This window comes from Anopheles arabiensis, chromosome 2 (assembly GCF_016920715.1).
Source record: "Anopheles arabiensis isolate DONGOLA chromosome 2, AaraD3, whole genome shotgun sequence".
NCBI lineage: Eukaryota > Metazoa > Arthropoda > Insecta > Diptera > Culicidae > Anopheles > Anopheles arabiensis.
The window spans coordinates 24,376,750-24,399,109 of NC_053517.1; the positions used below are offsets into that span (position 1 = coordinate 24,376,750).

The 22,360-nt window shown below is 48.5% G+C and overlaps 3 protein-coding genes across 3 annotated transcripts; 2 read left to right on the forward strand and 1 right to left on the reverse strand.

Annotated features, from left to right (window-relative positions):
• Positions 1-897: 897 nt before the first annotated feature.
• LOC120894161 (cytochrome P450 4d2-like) lies at positions 898-3,264 on the forward strand. The gene is made up of 6 exons (XM_040296583.1): positions 898-1,271; positions 1,349-1,455; positions 1,549-1,889; positions 1,951-2,245; positions 2,326-2,737; positions 2,801-3,264. The coding sequence occupies exons 1-6, from the start codon at positions 1,115-1,117 to the stop codon at positions 2,971-2,973; spliced, it is 1,485 nt and encodes a 494-aa protein (XP_040152517.1). The 5' UTR covers positions 898-1,114; the 3' UTR covers positions 2,974-3,264.
• LOC120894169 (cytochrome P450 4d2-like) lies at positions 2,993-7,465 on the reverse strand. Its single transcript, XM_040296598.1, has 11 exons — positions 6,874-7,465; positions 6,733-6,772; positions 6,350-6,647; positions 5,905-6,231; positions 5,724-5,817; positions 5,538-5,655; positions 4,933-5,080; positions 4,738-4,844; positions 3,994-4,662; positions 3,791-3,921; positions 2,993-3,720 (listed from the first exon to the last, which is right to left on the reverse strand). The coding sequence occupies exons 1-11, from the start codon at positions 6,963-6,965 to the stop codon at positions 3,267-3,269; spliced, it is 2,478 nt and encodes an 825-aa protein (XP_040152532.1). The 5' UTR covers positions 6,966-7,465; the 3' UTR covers positions 2,993-3,266.
• Positions 7,466-7,640: 175 nt separating this feature from the next.
• Positions 7,641-22,164, forward strand: LOC120894160 (carboxypeptidase D). Its single transcript, XM_040296582.1, has 13 exons — positions 7,641-8,570; positions 14,574-14,809; positions 14,879-15,206; positions 15,281-15,429; positions 15,512-15,603; positions 17,776-17,881; positions 17,976-18,606; positions 18,676-19,359; positions 19,434-19,810; positions 19,892-20,583; positions 20,660-20,846; positions 20,929-21,212; positions 21,294-22,164. The coding sequence occupies exons 1-13, from the start codon at positions 8,079-8,081 to the stop codon at positions 21,407-21,409; spliced, it is 4,374 nt and encodes a 1,457-aa protein (XP_040152516.1). The 5' UTR covers positions 7,641-8,078; the 3' UTR covers positions 21,410-22,164.
• The last annotated feature ends 196 nt before the right edge of the window (positions 22,165-22,360 follow it).

Consider the following 22,360-nt stretch of genomic DNA (forward strand, 5'->3'; position numbering starts at 1 on the left):
GACAGACCAACACGGATTCTTCGGAAAGTATGGCAGTTAGGAACTGAAATCTACGTAGATTTCTAGCCCTCGAACGTCTCTATATCAATTATCAACACTCTAGCACTCATTCTCATAATCTCACAAAGGCTTTCCTGTGTATGACGGCAATCCAACAGCCCCATTGTTCAGTGTGCTTGTGCTTACGGCTACCTCATATCTAGCCTATTTGACCCTTGGCTTCAAAAAGGTGCAAATATCAAGTGTGTGATAGCATCCCACAACCAACCGGTTTTAAGTGGCAATGAAATCCTGCTGTATGTAAATAGCCTATTGATTGAATGCTGTATCGCTGCTAACCAAAGATTAATTGCACGCGATTGACAACATTTCATCCACCCTAATGCTTAAATGTAATTGCGTATCTATAATACTTGTTTTCATGCAGGCAGCAAGATTCTTAATTATTTTTTAATAAACTGTTAAAATTATTCAACTAACGTGGCATTTTCAAGTAACATTGGACGCGAATAAAGCAGTCATCGTCAGTATGGCATGCAAGTCTCCGCCAACGTGAACATCAATCATTGCAATGCAGAATGAGTACATACAAAAAAAACTGTACACTCGGTTTAATGATCGTTTGCAATGCTGTTATATGGTTTTCGTGTCGTTAAAAATCCGGAAACTAAACAAAAGTATCGCTGCCGGCGTCGTACAAAAACCTTTACTTGTGATAGTGACATTGGAGCGTGCTCGCTAATGATCGTAGCATCAGCGCAACATTGCTTCAACCTATCGCGGTTGAGATAATTTCTAACGAGCTTTCGATGCTACACACTCACATGTTTGCACATATTGCAAACATCAACCAAAAATAAAGCTACATTCACGATTGTATGATCGCGGTACACCGCGACAACCACCACCATTCTAGCCATCCCCTTGTCAAACGCACAGTGTGTATGTGTTGAGAGGAAAAGGAAGGAAAAGTTTGTTCGGGTGCCACCGGGAACCTGTTCGGGACTGACTGTTCGGGCAAACCTCACCTCAGTCATTGTTCTAACGCGGTAGCTGGAACATACCTTCCCAGAGAGCGCGGTGTGAGACTGTTAGATTCGCGGCCCGCTTCACCATGATCGTGTACGCGTTGTTAATTGCGTTGTGCGTTCTCGTGCTGCGCTTTGTCGCTTTCCGCTACAAGTTGTACCGTACCGTTGGCCACTTGCCCGGCCCACCGGTAAACTTTCTCTTGGGCAACACGCTGGAGCTGGTGCGTTACGATACGCAAGGTGTGTTGATCGCATACGATCGACGCTCCACATGGGTTGTACTAACGCACGATACATTTTGTTCCCCTTTCTTTTAGTGTTTTTCGAAAAACTGATGGAATATTTCCAACGCTATGGAACGATCGTGCGGCTCGATATGCTCAACAAAGTTTGGATCATATTTTCCTCGCCGCACGATATCGAGGTTGGTATAGACTACATCCAACGATTATTATTCTACGATCATTGTACGGATTTCTTGATTGTTTGATTCTCCTTCTCTCACTCCCTCTCTTAGCAAATCATCTCATCCAATGAGTTCAACCGCAAATCGATGGACTACGACATCCTCCAGGAATGGCTCGGCAACGGCATCCTGCTCGACTACGGCAACACTTGGTTCTCGAATCGCCGCGCACTGACCGGTGCGTTCCATTTCAAGATTCTCGACACCTACGTGCCGGTGTTTGAGGAGCAGGCGGACGTGCTGGTGCGCAAGCTGCTCGATGCCGGGGGCGCTACGGTTGACATCTTTGCCATGGTGAAGCTCTACACGCTTGACGTCATCCTCGAGACGTCGATGGGCGTACGGTGCCGGGCGCAGCTGGAAGACTCCGACTACGTACGTGCCGTTACGGAGTAAGTAACCGAGTAAGAAATGCACAACCGAGTTCGCTTTCTGCACAGTTTCCTTCCGCAGCCTTACGCACATAACGTTCTGGCGGATGTACAACGCGATGGGCTTCTCCGACTGGACCTTCCGGCTGACGAAGCACTACCAAACCTACCGGAAGTCGTTACAGATCAATCGAGAGTTTACTACGTCGGTCATCAAGCAGCGTCGTGCGGAGCTGCTAGCAGCGGGCACATCGGATACTACCAGGCCGGAAAAGGGGCGCCTTTCACTGCTGGACATACTGTTGCGCTCGGATATTACCGGCCGTACGTTTAGCGACGAGGAAGTCTACAGCCAGGTGAACAACTTCATGTTTGCGGTAGGTAGAAGGGTGCAGCCCAGCACATCAATCTACTGGCTTCCTTAAGTGATATCACGCAACACACATGTCTTCCACAGGGCCACGACACCACATCCAGTGCCATCACCTTCATCCTGTACGCGTGTGCCAAGCATCCCGACGTGCAGCAGCGCGTGTACGAGGAAATCGTCGCCGAACTGCCGGACGGCGAACCGGTCACCCAGCAGCGCGTTAACAACCTGAAGTACCTGGAGCAGGTGATCAAGGAGTCGCTGCGAATGTTCCCCCCGGTGCCGTACTATTCGCGGCACATCGATCACGACACTACGCAGGGTGGCGTTCGGCTCGAGAAGGGTTCGACGATCGTGTTCGGGACGTACATGCTGCACCACAATCCGGAGTACTTCCCCGAACCGGACCAGTTCCGGCCCGAGCGGTTCGCAGACGGTGAAACGAAACGGAACCCCTTCGCGTACATTCCCTTCAGTGCCGGCAGCCGGAATTGTATCGGTGAGTGGAGTTGAAGTACAATTCAAAGGGCCAGCTTAATTTATGGTTTGGAAATACTTGCAGGACAAAAGTTTGCATTGAACGAGCTGAAGACGGCACTGGTTAAGGTACTGCGCCAGTGCAAGGTCGAGCTGCCGGATCCGGATTTTGTGCCAAAAATGAAGATGGAACTGGTACTGAAGCCGGTCAACGGGATGCAGCTACGATTTTTGGAACGCAAAACCATCCAGCAGTAAAGCTTTACTAGCTAAGCCCTTCTCTACTAAACGAACTTTTATTAACGTATTCACCGGTGGCAGGTTATTGTGATAGTTTCATTGACAGACGTATCTTACGTATCAATCTTACAGAAAATCACTGATTCATGTTAGCTTTAAATAACCTTTTAACGATCTCCACTGCACTACAATTATAGTTCTAGGAGTCCTGTCTCTCACAAGACTTCTACCACCTCAAATGGAACATTCTACTAATTTTAACACACACTACACCCAACAAAAAAACAATAAAACAATCTACCAAACACATTCTAAACTCGCCTTTTGATAAACCGCAACGGCAACCCTTCGGCCGGCTTTAGAACGATCTCCGCCTTCAGCATCGGCACGTAGCTTGCATCCGCCAGCCGGATCTGAAACCGCTGCAGCAGCTTCACCAGCGTGCTTTTCAGCTCGTACTGGGCAAACTTTTGGCCGATGCAGTTCCGGCTGCCGGCACTGAACGGAATGTACGTGTACGGGTTGAACGTCTGCGCGTCGCGTGCCCCCTCGAACCGGTCCGGATCGAATCGTTCCGCGTCGGGAAAGTAGTCGTCGCTATGGTGCATGGTATAGATATCGATCGCCACACTGGTGCCGCGTGTGATACGCTCCGCCAGCAGTTCCGTATCTTCCGTGGCGATGCGGGCTATCACCGGGACGGGTGGGAACAGCCGTAGCGACTCCTTGATGACCAGCTCCATGTAGTGGAGATTGTTGAGCGCGCTTAAAGTGTGCAGACAAATCGCACTATTTGTAGCCGAAACGATTGAAAAGCTTTTTAAAAAGTACTCACCTCAGGGAAAGCTCACAAAAGTCTGCGCCAATTTCATTCACAATCTCTTGGTACACCCTTTCCTGGATCTCGGGATGCTTTGCTACGTTGTACAGAATGAACGTCATGGCCGAGGCAGTCGTATCGTGTCCCTAGGTGAGTGTTTAAAAAAACACAACATTAAATTAACATATCTCACAATCCCTCTTATCGAACAGCCTTACCGCAAACGTGAACGTGTCCACCTCTTCGCGAATTTCCTCATCCGTCAAGGGCCTCCCATCGATGCGAGCCTCCAGCAGCGTGTCCAGCAGTGCACGTTTCCGCTTGCCAAACGTTTCCTCCTCCTCCTTCCGCGCCTCAACCGGCGCCTCGAGCTCATTCATCTTACGCCTCCTCTCGATCATACCGAGCGTAAATTGCCACGACTTTTTCACCAGCTCATCGAAACGCCGGCTGGTGCGGGTCAGCCGGAACACTGCGTCGATGTTAACGAACACATTGAACATCCGCCAATACAGGATGGAGCTTAGCTCTTCCACGATCTGCGTGTAGTACGCCTGCTGGGTGCTTTGGGCCTCCCCGTCCATCCCTACGCCCATGGCCGTCTCGCAGATAATGCCCAGCGTCAGCAGCTTCAGCTCGGGAAACACGTTCACCGCGTCGGCAGACCGGCCGGTCAGCGTTTCCAGCTTGGCACAGAACGCTTCCGCCTGCCGGTTGAAGACGGGCACAAAGTTTTCCAATATCTTGAAATGAAACCCGGGCGTGATGACCTTCCGGTGGGTGAACCATTTCTGGTCCCGCGATATCAGCAACCCGTTCCCGATCCATTCCGACACCTTGTCGTAGTCCTGCGATTTGGCGGTGAATGCGGGTGATGTTAGAATGGCCTTCAAAGAAAGAAATTATTCGTCAGTTAATCCGTTCGAAAGGCACGGGTACGTTGAAGGAACGCCATCTTCTACCTCGGCTGCTACCGGCGACGAATAAATGATGGTGTAGTCGTAGAAAAAGTCCAGCTTGTACACCTTCCCGTACGTGGAGGCGAATGCGATAAGTTGATCAAATATTTCTGCAAACAAAAACAACGGAAGAGAAAACAAAACACTGATAAGCTAATCGTCTACAGCCGGGACTTACAGCGAACGACCTTTGCTTACCTACGGGTCCGGCACCGAGGAAAGACACGACGTTACCGATGAACGGCCACCGTCTAGGACCGGGCAAATGTTCGTACGACTTATACTTCCAGTCCAGCGCGGCCAGCAGGGTGGCAATCACGCCTAGCACCACCGCCCAGTAGAACATCTTCCGAACCGTACCAAACCAAAACAACAAATGCCAACCGGAGCGAGCAACAGTGAAAGATAAACAAATCACCCCGACGAGTGTGAGTGTGTAGTGGTGCTATGGAAACCGTTTACCAATGCATTAACACACACACACCAGTACAGCTTCTTCTGGCGCATTCAAACAAAGCATGCGTTCTTTCATGCCGTTTTTCAAGCGTGCTGTTGCGCGTGATAAGAGTACGAAAATAACAGACCGTTAAAGTGCAATTCATTTTCATTATTAATGTCGTCACAATACTTATCTACTTCATTTTATGGACCCATAGTTTGGACAAAAAAAATGGAATAACACCGGCCAATCGGGGAACGATAATGTGGAAACCTATTTTTGATTTTTCAAATTAAAGTGTCATTTATTCAAAGATAGCATCGTAATCCTCCATCATTGCGATGATACATTCGCGCGGTACGGCAGTCAGCTTTTGAAACTTTACCGGACACACGTCGGCCAGCGTTTCGTTGAAGATGAGTGAGCTAAACAGCAGGCCCAGGCTGAAACTGTCCACCTCATTTTCCTCAATCGCCGCCACACTGTGGATTTACAAAACGAACATACTTGTAATCGTGACACTCTCCCTTTCCACTGGTCGGATTCTTACCTTCGTAGATGTTTCATGAGCACTTTGAGCGTGTTTTGCCGGACCTCATCTAGGCTGCCGATCAACTGCTTAATTTTTAATCGCGTATTGGTTTCTGGGGGTGACAAAATGGAAAAATTCAAATGTTTTACTCAACGCACGTGGTCACTACTTCTGTCCCACCCACACACACTACACTTACTCATCTGTATCACATCCGGCAGATACTTGGCGCACGTTTCGAGCGATATCAGCGGATCCTTCAGCTCGCGCAGGAACAACTTCAGTATGCCGCACACCTCGTGGGGCGACTTTTGCTTGCGCAGCCGCTTGTAGTTGCTCGCGTTGATGTCGTACCGCAGGTTCTGGATCGCGTTGTGATCGCCCGACACCCGGTACAGGCCGGGGCTTTTCATGAACTTGTCGTTCGCTTCCAGCACCGCGATGCACTCGTGCACGACCCGCGGTATGCGCGGATGCTGATCGAGCATAACGACATCCTGCAGGTAGGTGTTGAAGCAAGCTTCATCTGCGCATGTTGGGACACACAAAATGGTTAAAACAAGCACTCAGTACATAAAGCCCACACACACTAGCACCACACACACCCACACACGCATTCCGGATGCCGCCAAAGTCTTGCTTACTCTTGATTATGTTGCGCTTCTCCAGCGTTTCCTTATCGGTGCGCCGCTTCAGCTTCAAGTAGACCAGCAGCTTGCCGGCGTTGAAATTTTTCGCCGTGACGCTGTTGTAGCTTTCCTGCAGCTCCTCGTACGCGCCCTGCAGCCGCTCGTTGTCAGACTTTACCTTCGCGTACTCGCCCTGCAGCGCTGTGTAGGTCTCTTCCAGCTTTTTGTACCGCTCCAGCAGCGCTAGATGCTCTTCCTGTAGATAACGAAACTGGGCGGCACTGTCTATCACAATCGAGGAGGTCGATATGGGCTGTAAAGAGAGCGCGTAGGCTGAAGTGTATTGGCGCAGCTGTGGGGCGATTTTAACCTGCTCGAAACGAGCGAAGAGCTCTTACCCTGGAAGCCGTCGTTGGGTATCCTGTGGGGCGTGGTGGTCTGAAAAAGAGGGTAACAGAAACGCACACCGGATGAGTCACGCCGAGTAATTGCACAGTAAATCATCTATGCCACCATATGCACCCTTCATACCCACTTACCTCTTTTTGATTGTGGCCGTTCGGTTGGAAAATCCGTCCACCAAGCTACGCGGCTTCACCTTGCTCTGTGCTAAACCCAAATAGCTATCCATCTTGCAAGGCGCAGTTGTTTTCTGCCCGAAAATCGCAAAGCCAGCCTTACTTACAACCACGTCGTCGTCGTCGTCGTCGTCGTGGCTCAGTGTACATTACAACTGATAAAATGCAACGAGTCACACACCACCACCACGGTCAGAATGGTGGTGGGGTCGGCGTGGCTTACACCACGACAGTCAAGCAGGCAGCTTTCTCAGCCCATTACAACGTTCGCAGCATTGCCATCACACACTAGCGGAAAGCGCTATCTTATCGATTGATTGATAAACACATATGTGCGCTACGCCATAACATTAAAACGTTTTGCGCGCCACCGGATGGCAAAAGCTGTTCTTTACTTGTTTTTTAGCGTGGGAACCGAAAACACATGTCGTTTTCTTTTAGTAATTGCGATCGAAAAGAGTAGCACATTGGAATAACATTGAAACTCGGTGAAATTATTGTTTGGTTAACGAGCGCTTTGCAAGCAATTTCAAATAATACTCCTAAAGGTATGCAATACGCTATACATTAAAAGCGAACTTGCACTATGGACCACAGGCGCACCACTACAGTCCAAACAAACGACGCAATTAGCGCACACTATGGGCCACCGAATCGGCCACAATTCACTGTGGAAGGGCAAACTGCGGTCAAAATCGAATGAACAATGACAGCTGATTGTCAGCGAAAATTGTGTGTTTTTTTTGCTCACACACACCAGTCGTACTGGTTTGGGGCTGCCACCGCGTACAAAATTTTCAACAACAGCACCCCACTACGATAGGTCATCGCTAATCGGCAATAGAGTTTAGGGCCTGTGTCATACGTTTCCTCGCACCATCCCAGCTGTGTGCGTGCGTTGTGCTGCCGTGAAGACGGGGAAAACGCCGTTTTTCCTCGCTGCGGGTGAAAACTTCCAGTGAAGCCAATTGGTGTCTGTGTGTCTGTGTGTGTGCGTGTGTATCCGGATTCCTCCAGTTTTGCTAGGGCAATAGTGGGGGAGGAAAATATACCCCAAACCCCCATACTCCAGTGTTGCATTTGGTAGAAAACCAGCTGCTTGCTTTTCTTGGGGACGAGGGCCGGGGCCAATTGCTCGCGCAGCAAGTGGCACCAACAGAAACGCCATGGGCAAGGTGAAATTATCCCTGCTGGTGGCGGCCGTGGTTGCCGTCAACTGTTGCTGCCTCTCGGTGTACGGCTACACGGTGCAGAATGTGAATCGCGCCGCCGATGGTTCCCACGATCTGGATGAAAGCTTCCTCCAGCAGCCCCATTACCGGAGCAACAACGAGCTGCTCGACCTGTTGGCGCACCTGCAGAAGGACTACCCGGAGCTGGCCAAGGTGCACACTATCGGTCAGTCGCGCGAGGGCGTTCCGCTGTCCGTGCTGGAGATACGGCCGAACGTCAACCGACCGCGGCCATTGCTGATGCCCATGTTCAAGTACGTGGGCAACATGCACGGCGACGAGACGGTGGGCCGCGAGCTGCTCCTATACCTGGCGCAGTATCTGCTGTCCAACTATGGCCGGGATCCGGAAGTGAGTGCGCTGGTCAACGAAACGGCCATCTACCTGATGCCGACGATGAACCCGGACGGCTACGAACGGTCGAAGGTAAGCCACAGCGATTCTTTTGGCGCAACATATTGCTCTAGATTGTGGTGGAGGAGGAGTGGGGTTTGGGGGAAGGAAAGGTGGAAGACACCCGCATACAGGCATTAGCGCCAGCTGGGAAGGTTTGTGACGTCAAACGGAGCAGCGCAACACAAGGTGGCACATATTCAAATCCATCAACCAAGGAAATGTTGGTGGGACGCGTTGCCAGGGGGAGATAGGGACTCCGCACGAAAATTCCTAACAGATGGAAACAGCGTAGGCGCTGTTAGGTATTGTAAATGGGAAATACACACAACCATCACGCTTCGGTGTAGTATTGGAGAGTTTGTAATTTGTTTCTTGCAGCTAATCCCAACTTTTAAGTTCTTTAGCAATGGTGAAATCGCTTCGAGCATGCAAATATCGTCCCACTCAGAAAAGGGCAATTTAGTCTGTGATGAAACAATGAGGAAATGAGGATATTTAAATCCGTAGTAACAGTTCCCAGACGTTAGGTCACCTCTTGTGTGCCATTATAAATGTTCAAAAATATCAAAGACAGGCACTGTTGAATCCTTTCGTGCAACGCAATTTTTACAGCCACACCTCATCTAGATCGCGCCTTGCCACAGTGTTACCCCCCACCACCATCCCACACCCGTATGCCTTTCACCAGCATCCAGCAAAATGGACCTCGTGGACTCGATCCGTCACCGGTAGTACCGCCGACAACAACGCAACGTGGTGCTACACATAAACCGGTCATTAGGAGAGGGGGATAACTGCTCAGCGCTCGGCTTCTATTATATCACGTCACTCACTGCCCAACATCGCGCTCAACCCTTCATTTCTTACCTTCGCTTGATCGCGGCACGCTGCACGGATACGCGCTGAAACATGCCGTTTGGTGGTGTCTTTGATCGAGCGGTTGATCCGCTTCCGGAATCCGCCTGTCAGGGGCAGAGATTTTCGTTCCGGTCGAGCGGCTTCGCACCGTACGGGGTTCTGGGTCAAAACTTTCACTCTCACTCTCAGGCAGTGGGGTAAGGGGAAAGGAAAATGTTTAAACTGTGGGAAATGAATCGCTGGAATGCGGAAAATTCTACCCACAAAGAGGAGTAGTGCAGCACCAATCACACTGTCTCACACTGACATCTGTATCGTTCGGGGGGGTTGAAAAGTTCTATAGAAACAAGCTCTGTTCTATGAATTGTTTTTTTTTGTTCTTCTTCATTTCCCCTCGCTACGACCGAGTGGATGTGAAAAGCGCAGTTTTCACTTCACATGCATCCGTGAAAATGAGCCCACTCTAGCCTCTAGGGAAGCGAACGAGACTGTGCGTTGAAGCGTAAGATGACGAGAACTGGCGTTAGAGCATGTGACACAGTTTAGCATCATCCATATTCTAATCGTTGGCCGCTGGTAACAGTTTAGTTCATCCAACCCTCCCCGGGCACACCGCACTGTCCCAGGCACGGAACAAGCGATTACGCATATTTTATGTGTTTGAATACAATTAGGTGGAAAGTTTACGGTTGAGCTATGTATTTGATTATAGAATGCTGTCGAGCGATAATGCAGTTCCATTTGCCGTTTCGATGCCAATTAGAGGCGAAACTTTCATCGAACTAATTGTAAATGTTCAAATTAATCAACAGCCAAGCGTGTGAGTGGGCTTTGATTGTTCCATATCCCCCTTATCATTAATTTGTAATAATTTTCACCAATAGAAAATCAACAATTTGCACCCGCTTTAGCATTTCACATCCCATAAATTAAAAATCAAATGTAAAATGCTCGCACACGCACACAGGCTTTAAGTATCAGCTTAAGGTCATCAATGCCATTGCCATTGCAACGACATCAAGCACAGTGCCACGACCACTTATGCATCTTTCCGGCTGCAACGCATCCACCACCCTCAGTGACTACATCCCACTGTGTGATTGTTATTATTATTATTCACTCTATGACGCGCGTCTGAAGGTGTCGTAGTGTCGTGTGGGACGCACTGCGGAGCGCAGCGCACTGTGCTTTGTAAAGCTTCCAATACAATGGTAAAACGCACCCTTGCGATGCCGGGATGGGGGAAGAGTTAACAAAAAGAGGACACTTCGCCGTCTTACCGAGATATGACGCACGGCGTTGGTCTTCCTTTACCATTTTCTAAACCGTCCTTTTTGTGTATTTTGAGCTCTCTTCTTTCATAGAGCATAAATTGTGTGCCTCAAGACACATCCCACATCAAATTATCCGGAAAAGCGTACACGCGGGGCCACAACATCGGTTGTCTGATTCAATTATTGCTTACTGCTGCTTACTTGCTCGGGTGACTCTACCAGCAGTGGCGTGGTTGTCGTTCTCTTCGTCTACCAGCGTCCGCGCTGCCATCGGGATGAGCATCACCACTGAAACGGGAGCAAACGGAACATTTAATTAGCACCTTCTGTAACATCTCAACAAAGCAAGCGTACGGTGGTATGGTGTGTGACGTGCATATGATCGAGGTCATTGCTTTGCTTCAGAAGAAAAATCTTCATGCGGTTCAAACCCGTCTGCTGCAAAGACACCACCCCGGTCAGCTTCCTACTACACCTATAGGGGAAGGTAGGTAAAGACGGACACGTTAAGGGAAATGGTAAAAATCTAGGGATATATAAGTGCAACGATCTTGAAAATGTGCATATATTATCTTACACTCATGTTTTATCAGAAAATGTGTTGAAACTTTTAAGTTTCCATCGATTTTTGCGTATTTTTCATGAATGAAAAACATGGTTTTTTTCGTGCGGTTTTGAAATGTTCGGGTAAGACGGACACCTGATATGGGAAAGATGGACACAATGAAGGGTAAGATGGACACCTGTAGAAAACGTTGGAAAGTAAAGAGTTTTACAGTATTTTAACAAATTTTATCGCTTTCCACGTCCTGGTACGTTTATAAACCAATTCTTGGCCTATTGCAACAACGATTCATTCAGCCGTGGTTTTAGGAATTGTAAGCTTCGCTTCTGATATATCGTGGAATGCAGCATCTAAAGCATTATTGAAATATCGCACACTTTTAGCTGACGTTACTCCAGCCTACAGAACAACTGTCTAACTTCCTTTAAGGAAATTACTCCGTGAAAAGACCACGACCTCAGTATTTTTTGAGGGACTTGTTAATAGTTTAATCCATTTTCCACTATGTCAAAATTCAACATTTGATGTTTGTAATCCCATAGAATTTCTCATCTATTGCTGAACAATGTCGTATCAATGCCTCATCTTTTTATTGCTTAAAGTTGTCCAAGTTTTGTAAAGATATTAGATTTCTTGAAGCGCCTCATCAGCGTCGAGCGAGTAATAGCATAACGAATGGCTACTATTTTGACCGGTGTTTTATTTCTCGCTTATTTCACTACTTTCTCTAGTTACTGATTGATTTATAGCAGTGGAATATCCTTATTTAAGGTATTTGAAGAAATATATTCATCACCAATTGATATAAGAAGTAAAATAAATCAATAAATTTGGTGTCCATCTTTCCCTACAACAAAGTGTCCGTCTTTCCCGCTTTGGTGTCAGAATGTTTAAACCACCAGAAAACAATATTTTGTATTGCTTTCATTCTCGTTCTTTCGCCAGTTTTTTCATTAATGATCACGACAACCCATTCATGAAATAAAACTTCCGGAAATATAAACAATACAAGTTGTAGAGCTTAAGATCCGTAGTAGTCAAATTAGATCCACAAGGATGCTCATGATTGAAAGTTTATTTTGTTCGCTGATTTAACCAATTTTGCATATATATTGCCAAAAATGTTCTCAAATTTGTTGTTTTACCTTCAGTTTGGATTCTACATTGTTGAATTGCTCGAAAATTACCTTTTTCATGCATTTATGAGAAGTGTCCATCTTACCCGCAGTGTCCGTCTTTACCTACCTTCCCCTACAGAAAGTACACAATTAGTGCAACACATAAACGGCAAAACAACCCAACAAACCAAGCCGAGCTCTTTCGAAGCAAATCCTTCGTGATGAGCGAGAAAGCATGTCACGCATCTCACGTGTTGCCATGCGAACAGCTGCGCGTGTAGATGTGTGAGTGCGCGGAGAAAAATTGATGGATGACGAATGGAGGAAGGGGAGGAGCTTCACTCTCTCGAAGCATTTGAAGGGGGGCCGAACGCTCTCTTCACATTTTGCGAAGAATCAGTTCAACTCAAACGCTTGGCAAAGAGGATATACTACTTTGAGGCACTAAATATTTCAGGCAATGGAGTCGTGGTCTATTAGTATTAGTATAAATTATTTCCCTTACCCCATTTATGAATTCATTTAAAGGAATAAACATTAATCTGAGTAAAATTTCAAAAGTCACTTTTAGCAAAAAACTTTTTCCAAATGTGTTTTGAAATTCTGAATCGATCTTGTAAAGACGGTTTTTTCATACAATGCGTACTTTTTAAGATATTTGGAAAAGTACGGTTCATAGGGTGCGCGGATGATATACTAGCAATGCTATTCCAATGAAATGCTATTCCGCTCTATCAAATTTTCAGCTGAGCGATTTTTTCTGTTTACGTTAGAACCGCTCCATTATTATTGCGCCTTTTACGTCCTCACGCGCGAATTCACAAATAGTTAAAGTGTTAGGCCCGCTTGTGATGAACAGTAGATCCACCATGGTACCATGTTTCAATTCTCTGATTAAATCGCACGTAATAAATAAATCGAATATCTCTCCTTCCAATTTCAATTAAAAACACATAAGCACTGCACATAAGGTAGGAAGATAGATGAGAGGAGGAGGAGGAGGAGGAGGGGCTATAAACACGTACGTAAATAAAAGGGGGGCAGGGCGCGCGTGTGAGCGAAACGCGGCAGCAAACGAGAGAATTTTTTCTTTCTCTTTTGTAACATTTCGGCTAAACACCCGAGCTTAACTTCGGTAGGAACTGCCTATCAAAGTTGGTACACCTTCGGTAGAGAACTTCTATCGAAGCTATATCGAAGCAAATTTACTTCGAAAGAGCACGGTTTGGTTGGTTGGGATTGTACGCAGCTATAAAACGTGTCCCAGTGTGACGAGCATTGACACTTTACCTCTACTATACAGCAGCTACGGCGGACACACTGGACGTGGGTTTGATAAATTGAACCGATAACACACGGTTGCACAAATCTGTATCTGTTTTACCGGTATGTTTTACCGGCGTTGGATCGCAGGGTGGGGTTTGAAATCAGCGTTGATTCATTTGACTAGCCACACACGATTTAGTGCTGCGATAAGCAGAATGCTTTTTATTGCTTTTGCACCACTGCAAATGAATATTTTCCAGCGCTCCGTTGGACGAGTGCAAACTGGTACCATATTGCGACGGAAATCCCCGAGCGAAGCAGTTTGCTGGCTGGATGATGCATTAATGGGAAGCAAACAGGTTACTGAAGGTTTGTCCGTTGTTTGTTGTGTTATTCTTTGAATATTTATTTTAATAATTTTATTTCAATTTTCTTTCTACTGCCAATGCGCTCATTCAATGTTTCGTTCATTCGCATATCCCGTGAGGTGGCGAACCACAAGCATATGATGACTGCAGCGAAACACTTTACGTGGGAAGGGATTGTACGGATGAATCCGTGGGATGATTTTGCCTCCCCACCCCTGAGCGTGTACTGTTTCCGACGAGCTTTTCCGCACTTTGTTTGTGAATGGCCGTACGTACGTAACAGCGCTTTTCCGCTGTGAATTAACCGATAACCCGTAGGATGGGATGGCGTGCGTGGGCTTTGAAGCGAATGGGGCACTGTTACGCTTTTCTTTTGCATATTAGTCTAAAATGTCACAGCCTGACTGGCAGGGGGTGCATAAACAGTTTGAAAACTCACGCTGTGACGCAAATAGCTACTCCAGTGGGCATTACAAAGCAAATAGAAAATAAGCTGTTTTAGGATTTTCTTCCTTTATGGAGGATTTGTCTTCCTTTATTAATACTTTTGATCTGTTTTCCCTTTTTTTCTCTCGTTTTTCCAGGAAGGTGTCTGTGAATCGCCGCCAGACTACGTGGGCCGCTACAATGCGGCGAATGTGGATTTGAATCGCGATTTCCCGGACCGGTTTGACGATGAGCGTACGCGCCATCAGCGCATGAGGAACCGCCAGCCGGAAACGGTGGCCGTAATGAACTGGATCTTGAACAATCCGTTCGTGCTGTCGGCCAACCTGCATGGTGGTGCGGTCGTTGCCAGCTACCCGTACGACAATTCGATGTAAGGCAGCTCGCATGTTGCGCTATTTCGGGTAGATGTAAATTCTTTACCATTTGTTTCTACTTCTAGCCATCATCATGACTGCTGCGAAGAGAGCCGCACGCCGGACAATAAGTTCTTCCGCTATGCAGCCCTCACGTACGCCGAAAATCATCCGGTGATGCGGCAGGGCCGAGACTGTAACGAAACGTTCCCGAGCGGCATCACCAACGGTGCGTACTGGTACGAGCTGAGCGGTGGCATGCAGGATTTCAACTACGTGTACAGCAACTGCTTCGAGGTGACGCTGGAGCTGAGCTGCTGCAAGTTTCCGTTCGCCCGCGAGCTGCCCAGAGAGTGGAACAAAAACAAGCGCAGTCTGCTCGAGTACATGAAGCTGGTGCACGTCGGAGTGAAGGTAAGGGGGGCTAGGGTGGATGAAGATGCCTAGGGACTTTATTCGATTGATTGGTGATGTTTTCGATGCCATAGGGACTCGTTACGGACAGTGCCGGCTATCCGATCAAGGATGCGGACGTCATCGTGAGCGGAATCGATCGTAACATGCGCACCAGCGAGCGGGGCGAATACTGGCGCCTTCTGACACCGGGCCAGTACAATGTGCGCGTTGAAGCGGTCGGGTAAGTCGTCGAGCATTCCCTGTCCCTGTGTATCGGCATCGTCATCAATAACATTTCTCAACAACTTCAACTTTGTTTGCAGCTATTATCCGAGCGAGCCGGTAACCGTGCAGGTTAAGGTCGATCAGCCGCTGCAGGTGAACTTCAGCCTGAAGAGCTACGACACGCAAGAAGGTATCTAAAGCTTCTATCTTCAGCTACGGTCGCCCTCCGCCCTGCTGCGGTGTGTCCAGCTGCTTGCTTCAAATCGTAATGCCAGGGGGCGGCGGAACGAGAGAAAGGGAGGGTTGGGCAAGGTTGCGATACCTTCAACTTACCAATGAATGGCTTTCACACTCTTCTGTAGCAGGCACCATACCACTCTTTTTAACCACTGCACGTGCGGGCAGGAGGAAGTTCAAACCGTTTTTTGTTTGCCCCACTCGCTTCGAGCACATGATCTTTATATAATTTTTATTTTTTTGTTATTTTAAAGAAGCCCAGAGAACAAATGATACAGGAGATTGATCCATTTTACAGTAGAAACTGTGTACAAACACACATTACTCATGTTTCATATCGTTTTATCTTTTGTATGAACAAATGAACTGCTTTTACGTTCGAATATCGCTCGAATCATTAATGCAAGAGGCAAGCATCTGGCACAGAGAAGCGAAAAACTAACAAACAATAGCTATCCTCCTCCACACACCCTCCTCCTTGAGTATTAAAACACATGCCACAAACTGTATCGAGGAAGCAATCTGGAGGAAGGAGTAAAGAGAAAAAGAAAAAAAACATATTTGTCATGAGAAAAACGAACGATCGATCAAGAACATGCTGTTAATTGCTCGAATATATACTAACCAAAGTGTTCGTAATGATGGTGCATGGGATGCTGGTAACAAACGGAACCGACTAACACTTTAACAACACAAATAGCAATCTAATTGCGGTAATTAGGGTGAACCTACTATTATTATAGCTTCTGCAAGCATTTATGTCGGGTTATGGTTATGGTAACTAAAGCAAATGGTAACTAAACTTCCTAGGTTAAGCAATGCCAAACCTGTTTCTCCCCTTTTCCCTATTGTGCATGAAGACCGGGATCGTTGATTTGTTACGCATGCCACAGCAGCACAGCCTCTCAGAGTAAAATTCATTTTTCCGCTTCTGTTTTTAACACTGCCTCTAGCCATATCCTATCATTTTAGGGGGGAAATGGATTTTAAACATCATGCGAAACCCATTTTTGGTTGAATTTTCATGAAAAGTCTCAAATAATTTACTTGCACACTTCACTGCTGATCGCCAAGCCGGTTTTTCTTTACAGATTGTTGATTAACTATTGCTTTTTATTTGCAAACACAGTAAACACTTCTCAAGATATGTGTTCTTTTAATAGCAAAACCAACCACTTCTCTCTCACACACACACACACACACACACACATACGGTTTCTGTTATCTGTTCTGGTGTGCAAATGGAGAGATCGTGCATGTTATTAAATGTCCCTCAAGCAACTAATGTCGTTACAACACTGTTAAGGGAATCTTCTGCTCCTTTGCATTGCTGTACATTCCCCCCCCCAATAGGGCGCTCGCCTTCCACCTCCAGAAACAGTAAGACCCAGACGAGAGGCGATGATGAAAAAAAGATGTATAAATGTTTAGAATACTTCGCTATAATCTCCTCCTCTTAGTGGCATTATAAATTTAAAAACAAACACACGTGTTGTAAAATGCCCCATTTAACACTCTGCACGCAACCTCACACACACACACAGACACAACTATATAACAAATAGATGGAACCAAAATATTGTACCGTTACGACAACTCTCCCCACACTTTACAATGAAATTTTTCACTGTTGGGTGTACAAAAAAAAACATTAGAAGAACCGTGCGAGGAGAAATGAGATAACAATAAAGAGATACCAAGTACGTACCAATGGCACAATTTGAACTTTAATGATCACGGTGGAAAATGTAATTCGCGAATTAGTGTACTATATATATATATGCATATATACTGTAGCATGTATTCATATTGAAGGTTATGCAACTGTCTGTTTGTGTGTTTGTCTGTGATTCGTCCTGTGACTGCAGATTCGAAGTGATATCTCACAATTTAGGTTGGATTCTTTTCTAAAACGAAAGGCTGCTCCATTGCTGGGTGCAACAACAACAAAAACTAACACAACAACATGTACCAAAAACTGCAACACTAACTAATGCTTCATGTAAATATTACAATATGTTTAAGCAATTACTAAACAGCTAACAGGAACGTTAATTTGAAAACACGCCTAAACACAGCCAACAACATACCATTTTAATTCCTAATGTGTCTCCCCACTTTGCAGCTCCGTCCAAGGCCGAACAGGTGCGCGTAGTGCGTGAAACCTTCGACGAGTACGGGTTTGCCAAGACGCCCGCATTTGTGCATCACAACTACACCTCCATGGTTAGGTAAGCGAGAGTACGCTAAATAAAGCAAACATGTATGCCCTTTTCTCTTTTTTTTGATATTAAAATATGTTGTGCATCCTTCATCTCTTTACAGCTACATACAAGACCTTGCCAGCAACTACCCGTCCATCACGCATCTGTACACGATCGGCAAATCGGTGCAGGGGCGCGACCTCTGGGTGATGGAAGTGACCGAGCAGCCGGGACAGCACGCGCCCGGCAAGCCGGAGGTGAAGTACATTGCCAACATGCACGGCAACGAGGTGGTTGGCCGGGAGCTGCTGCTCCTTTTTGCGACGTATCTGTGCGAAAACTATAACCGCACGCAGCGCATCACGCGGCTGCTGAACCGCACCCGGCTCCATCTGCTGTTCAGCATGAACCCGGACGGGTACGAGCTGGCCGACATCAGCGACAAGGAGAGCTTGCGCGGTCGCTCGAACGCCAACAACGTCGATCTGAACCGCAACTTTCCGGACCAGTTCGGGCGCAACCAGTACAACGCGCACCAGGAGCCGGAAACGCTCGCCGTCATGAACTGGTCGCTCGCGACACCGTTCGTACTGTCGGCGAACCTGCACGGCGGGGCGCTGGTCGCGAACTACCCGTTCGACGATTCGCCGAAGGACTTTGCGTACTCGAGCGGGTACGGCGATCCGCGGACGGTGAAAAACCCGACGGAAGAGAACGAACTGTTCCAGTATCTGGCACACGTGTACGCAAACGTGAGTGTGGCGCGCGTGGCGGCTGTGTTTTGCTCGCAAGTGTATTGAATTTTCGTGTTCCCATTGCAGTCACACACTACGATGCACCTGGGACGGCCGTGCCCGAGTTTTCTGCGGGAAAACTTCCCCGACGGCATCACGAACGGGGCCGCCTGGTACAGCGTGACGGGCGGCATGCAGGACTGGTCGTACGTGGTTGGCGGTGCGTACGAGCTCACGCTCGAGGTCGGCTGCGACAAGTTCCCTCCCGCCGCGCAGCTGCCCGAGTTTTGGAAGCAAAACCGCGAGGCTTTGCTGCAGTACGTGGAGCAGGCGCAGCACGGCATCACCGGGTACGTGCGCAGCACGATCGGCCATCCGATTGCGCGGGCCAGCGTGCAGGTGAACCAGATCGAGCATGTGACCTACACGACGGCGAACGGTGATTTCTACCGGCTGCTACTGCCCGGCCTGTACAACGTTACGGCCGAGGCGGAGGGCTACGAACCGCAGACGCTGCAGGTGCGCATCCCGCCCGAAGCGGACCGAGCAGTGATCGTCGATTTTCAGCTCATGCGGGACGATCCGCAACACTGGTCGTCGGCGTACGACTACCGGACCCTGGAAAACGTGATCAAAACGCGGTACCATTCGGACGCCGAGCTGAAATCGACCATGGCCGAGTTCGAGAACAAGCACTACAAAACGGTCTCGCTGGAGTTCAGCGGCAATGAGGTGTCGATGGCGTACCCGTCGGTGAAGGTGACCGATAGTGTAAGTTGTAGCTGGGGCGACAGAGTGGATGAAAAGATAAACATTTCAGTAACTGTATTCCTCTCTCCCGGCAGATTGGAACACCGGAAGAGACAAAGCTGCACATCCTGATCATATCGTCCCTCTTTCAAACCGCGGCGATCGGGCGCGAGATGGTGATGAACCTGGCCCGGCACGTTCTGGCGGGCTACTTAATCAAAGAACCGCTGCTCATTAAGCTGCTCGAAAATGCCGTCCTACACTTTGTGCCGGTGAAGAACGATTTCGAGGAAGTAATGGCCCAGTTCCGGGCCAACGCTTCCGTGTGTAATCCGACGCTGCATACGGACGAGCTGGCGGACAAGCTGCTGAATGCGGAAACGGACCACCAGAAGGACATGTTCCTGCGCATGCTGAAGGAGGACGAGTACGATCTGGCTCTTACGTTTGCGGCCGGCGGGCACGATGTGTTGTAAGTGGAAGCGACGACGACCCTTTATCATGTGATTGTCGCTTTACACTCCAATTGTTCACCCCTCTCTCTCTCTTTTAGCTTCCCCAACACGGACGATAAGGTGGCGATCTATTCGCGCTTTGCGGAGAAAATCAAGGGCCACAAGTACCGGCAGGTCGCCAGCACGGACAAGTGCACGGTCGATGCGGGGCAGCTGCACCAGGTCGAGGCGACCCAGCGCGTCACGAACGCCATCCACAAGCTGTACGAGGTGCCGCTGTTTACGATGCAGCTCGGCTGCTGCAAGATGCCGTCCGAACCGGCGATCGCCAGCGTCTGGCGCCAGAATCTGGAGCGCATGATCAACTTCCTGCGCCTGATCGATACGGGCATCCGCGGGTACGTGAAGGACGCTCTGGGTGCACCGCTGCGCAAAGCGATACTGCGCGTGCGCGGCAACAATCTGATCTACAAGGTAACGCCCAACCTGGCCCACTTCCGCATCGTGCTGCCGTCCGGCTCGATGGAGATCGAAATCAGCTGCTTCAACTACACCTCGCGCATCGTGCCGATCACGCTGGCCGACGATCAGATACTGGATCTGGGCGACGTTGTGATGGAGGTGGCAGCACGGCCGCGGGAAAGCATTGTCGCACCGCCCGTACCGCTGCTGGTGCCGCAAGCGGTGGCGGTGCCGGAAAAGCACCACGACTTTGGTGTGCTCGAACCGAGCAAAACGATGAAAGTGTTCCCGCAGGACGGTGGCGTCGAGGTGAATGCTGTTGTGAGTGGTGAGTTATACGGGGTGGTGAGAGCGTGGTGAAGGTGATTGATTGATTCACTGCCTACCTTGATTCGTCGCTACAGGAATCGTACTGGACGATGGCAATCATCCGCTGCCCGATGCGAAAGTGTACGTAACCGATGCGCATAGCCAGCAGGTGCTGGCCAACGGGCGCACGGGACCGTTGGGCAAGTTCCAGTTTGAGTCACTGTCCGGCACGAAGGACATTGTGGTGCACGCGGAACCGCACGGGTATGAGGCAGGCGAAAAGTAAGTTAAAAGGGAAAAAATGTAGGATAAAATGAATCTTCCGTACTGTAACTTCGAATACCATATTCTCTCCCTTCCCCAGAACCATCCGCCAAGGTCCGCTGGGCGGTGCGACCGGCATCGTGTTCCATCTGACGCGCGACGAGCGCGTGCTCGGCCTGCCGCGGCTCGTATTCGTCATACTGGCCGGGTGCGTCTCGGTCGGCATCATCGTTGCCGGCATCATGTGCTTCATGTACATTCAGGCGCGCCGGCGCGATTCGCGCTACTACTACAACTTCTCGCTGCTGCCGCAGAAGGGCGAACCGAACCGCAAGCTGTTCGACGACGACGAAGAAACGGAACTGTTCCGTGCGTCCACGAAAAGTAAGTGCACGTTTTAAGCAGCCGTTGCAAAGGCGCAGCAGCCACTCTGACCAATCACTAAACTTCCCTTTTCTCTCGCAGAGCTGCAGCCATACTACGACGACGAACAGGATCCGATCACCGACACGGATGACGACAGCGAGGAGGAAATCGTGATGCTAAATCCCTCCTTCCGCAACACCATTAGTCAATCGTAGTAACCGGGGGGGCGCTGCTAAGACTTTTGCGCGCTGTGTGCAACACACCGCGCAAAGCCGGTCAATTATCTCCGCGTACCTTTTGAAGCTGCTTTCTACCGAGAAGCGCGGCCCCCGCCCATTCGTTCTGAACGATCGTTCGTAGTAGATGGGCCATTTTAATGACCAACACCCATTACCCCGGGCGACACACCCTCTCCACGGTGGACAACTTGCCTTTCTGCTGCTGTTGAAATCATCGGTATCCAGTAACTAGTAATGTAACTATGACAACGAACACACAAATCGGCGCCACAAACCACAACCCCGGCCCAACTTACTTGCATGACATGGTTGGCTTCTTCTAACAACTTTCATGTGTGATAACCGTCCGATAAGTACAGCCCTCGCGTCCAGAGAGAAGGCAAAAACGCACAGAATCGTCCCAGTCCCAGAGTACTGCATTTGGTTGGTGTTGTTCCCTGGCACAAATTACCTTAAGAGGCAACAGAGAGCAGCCTGACCACACCACTGACAGGCAACATTCGAGCATCATGCTGTGAAGAAAACAAGAAACAGAAGGAAGAGGCAGTAGACAACGTGTAATTAAGAATACATTCCCCAGCGTACAGAGAACCGGCAGGGTAGTAGGCAGAGATGCTCCCATCCATCATTGCTGTGCTGTTTAGAATAATTTATATTTTATATTTTTAAGTGAAACAAACTCTACTACCTACACTTAATAAACCGCATCAACGTTGTTGTTTGTGTAATTAGCTTTTACCCTGGTTTTAATTTTCCATAATCGTCGCCTTGTGATCATACGGGGTATGCCAGGAGGTCTCATAGCTGTGGGACACTTTGTTGACTCCTTACGTGAAATGTACTTAATGTAATGGGAATTTGACTCTATAGCACACTTGCTGGACAAATCCAATAGGAAGAGTCCAACTTCCAACTTATAAATTTCAC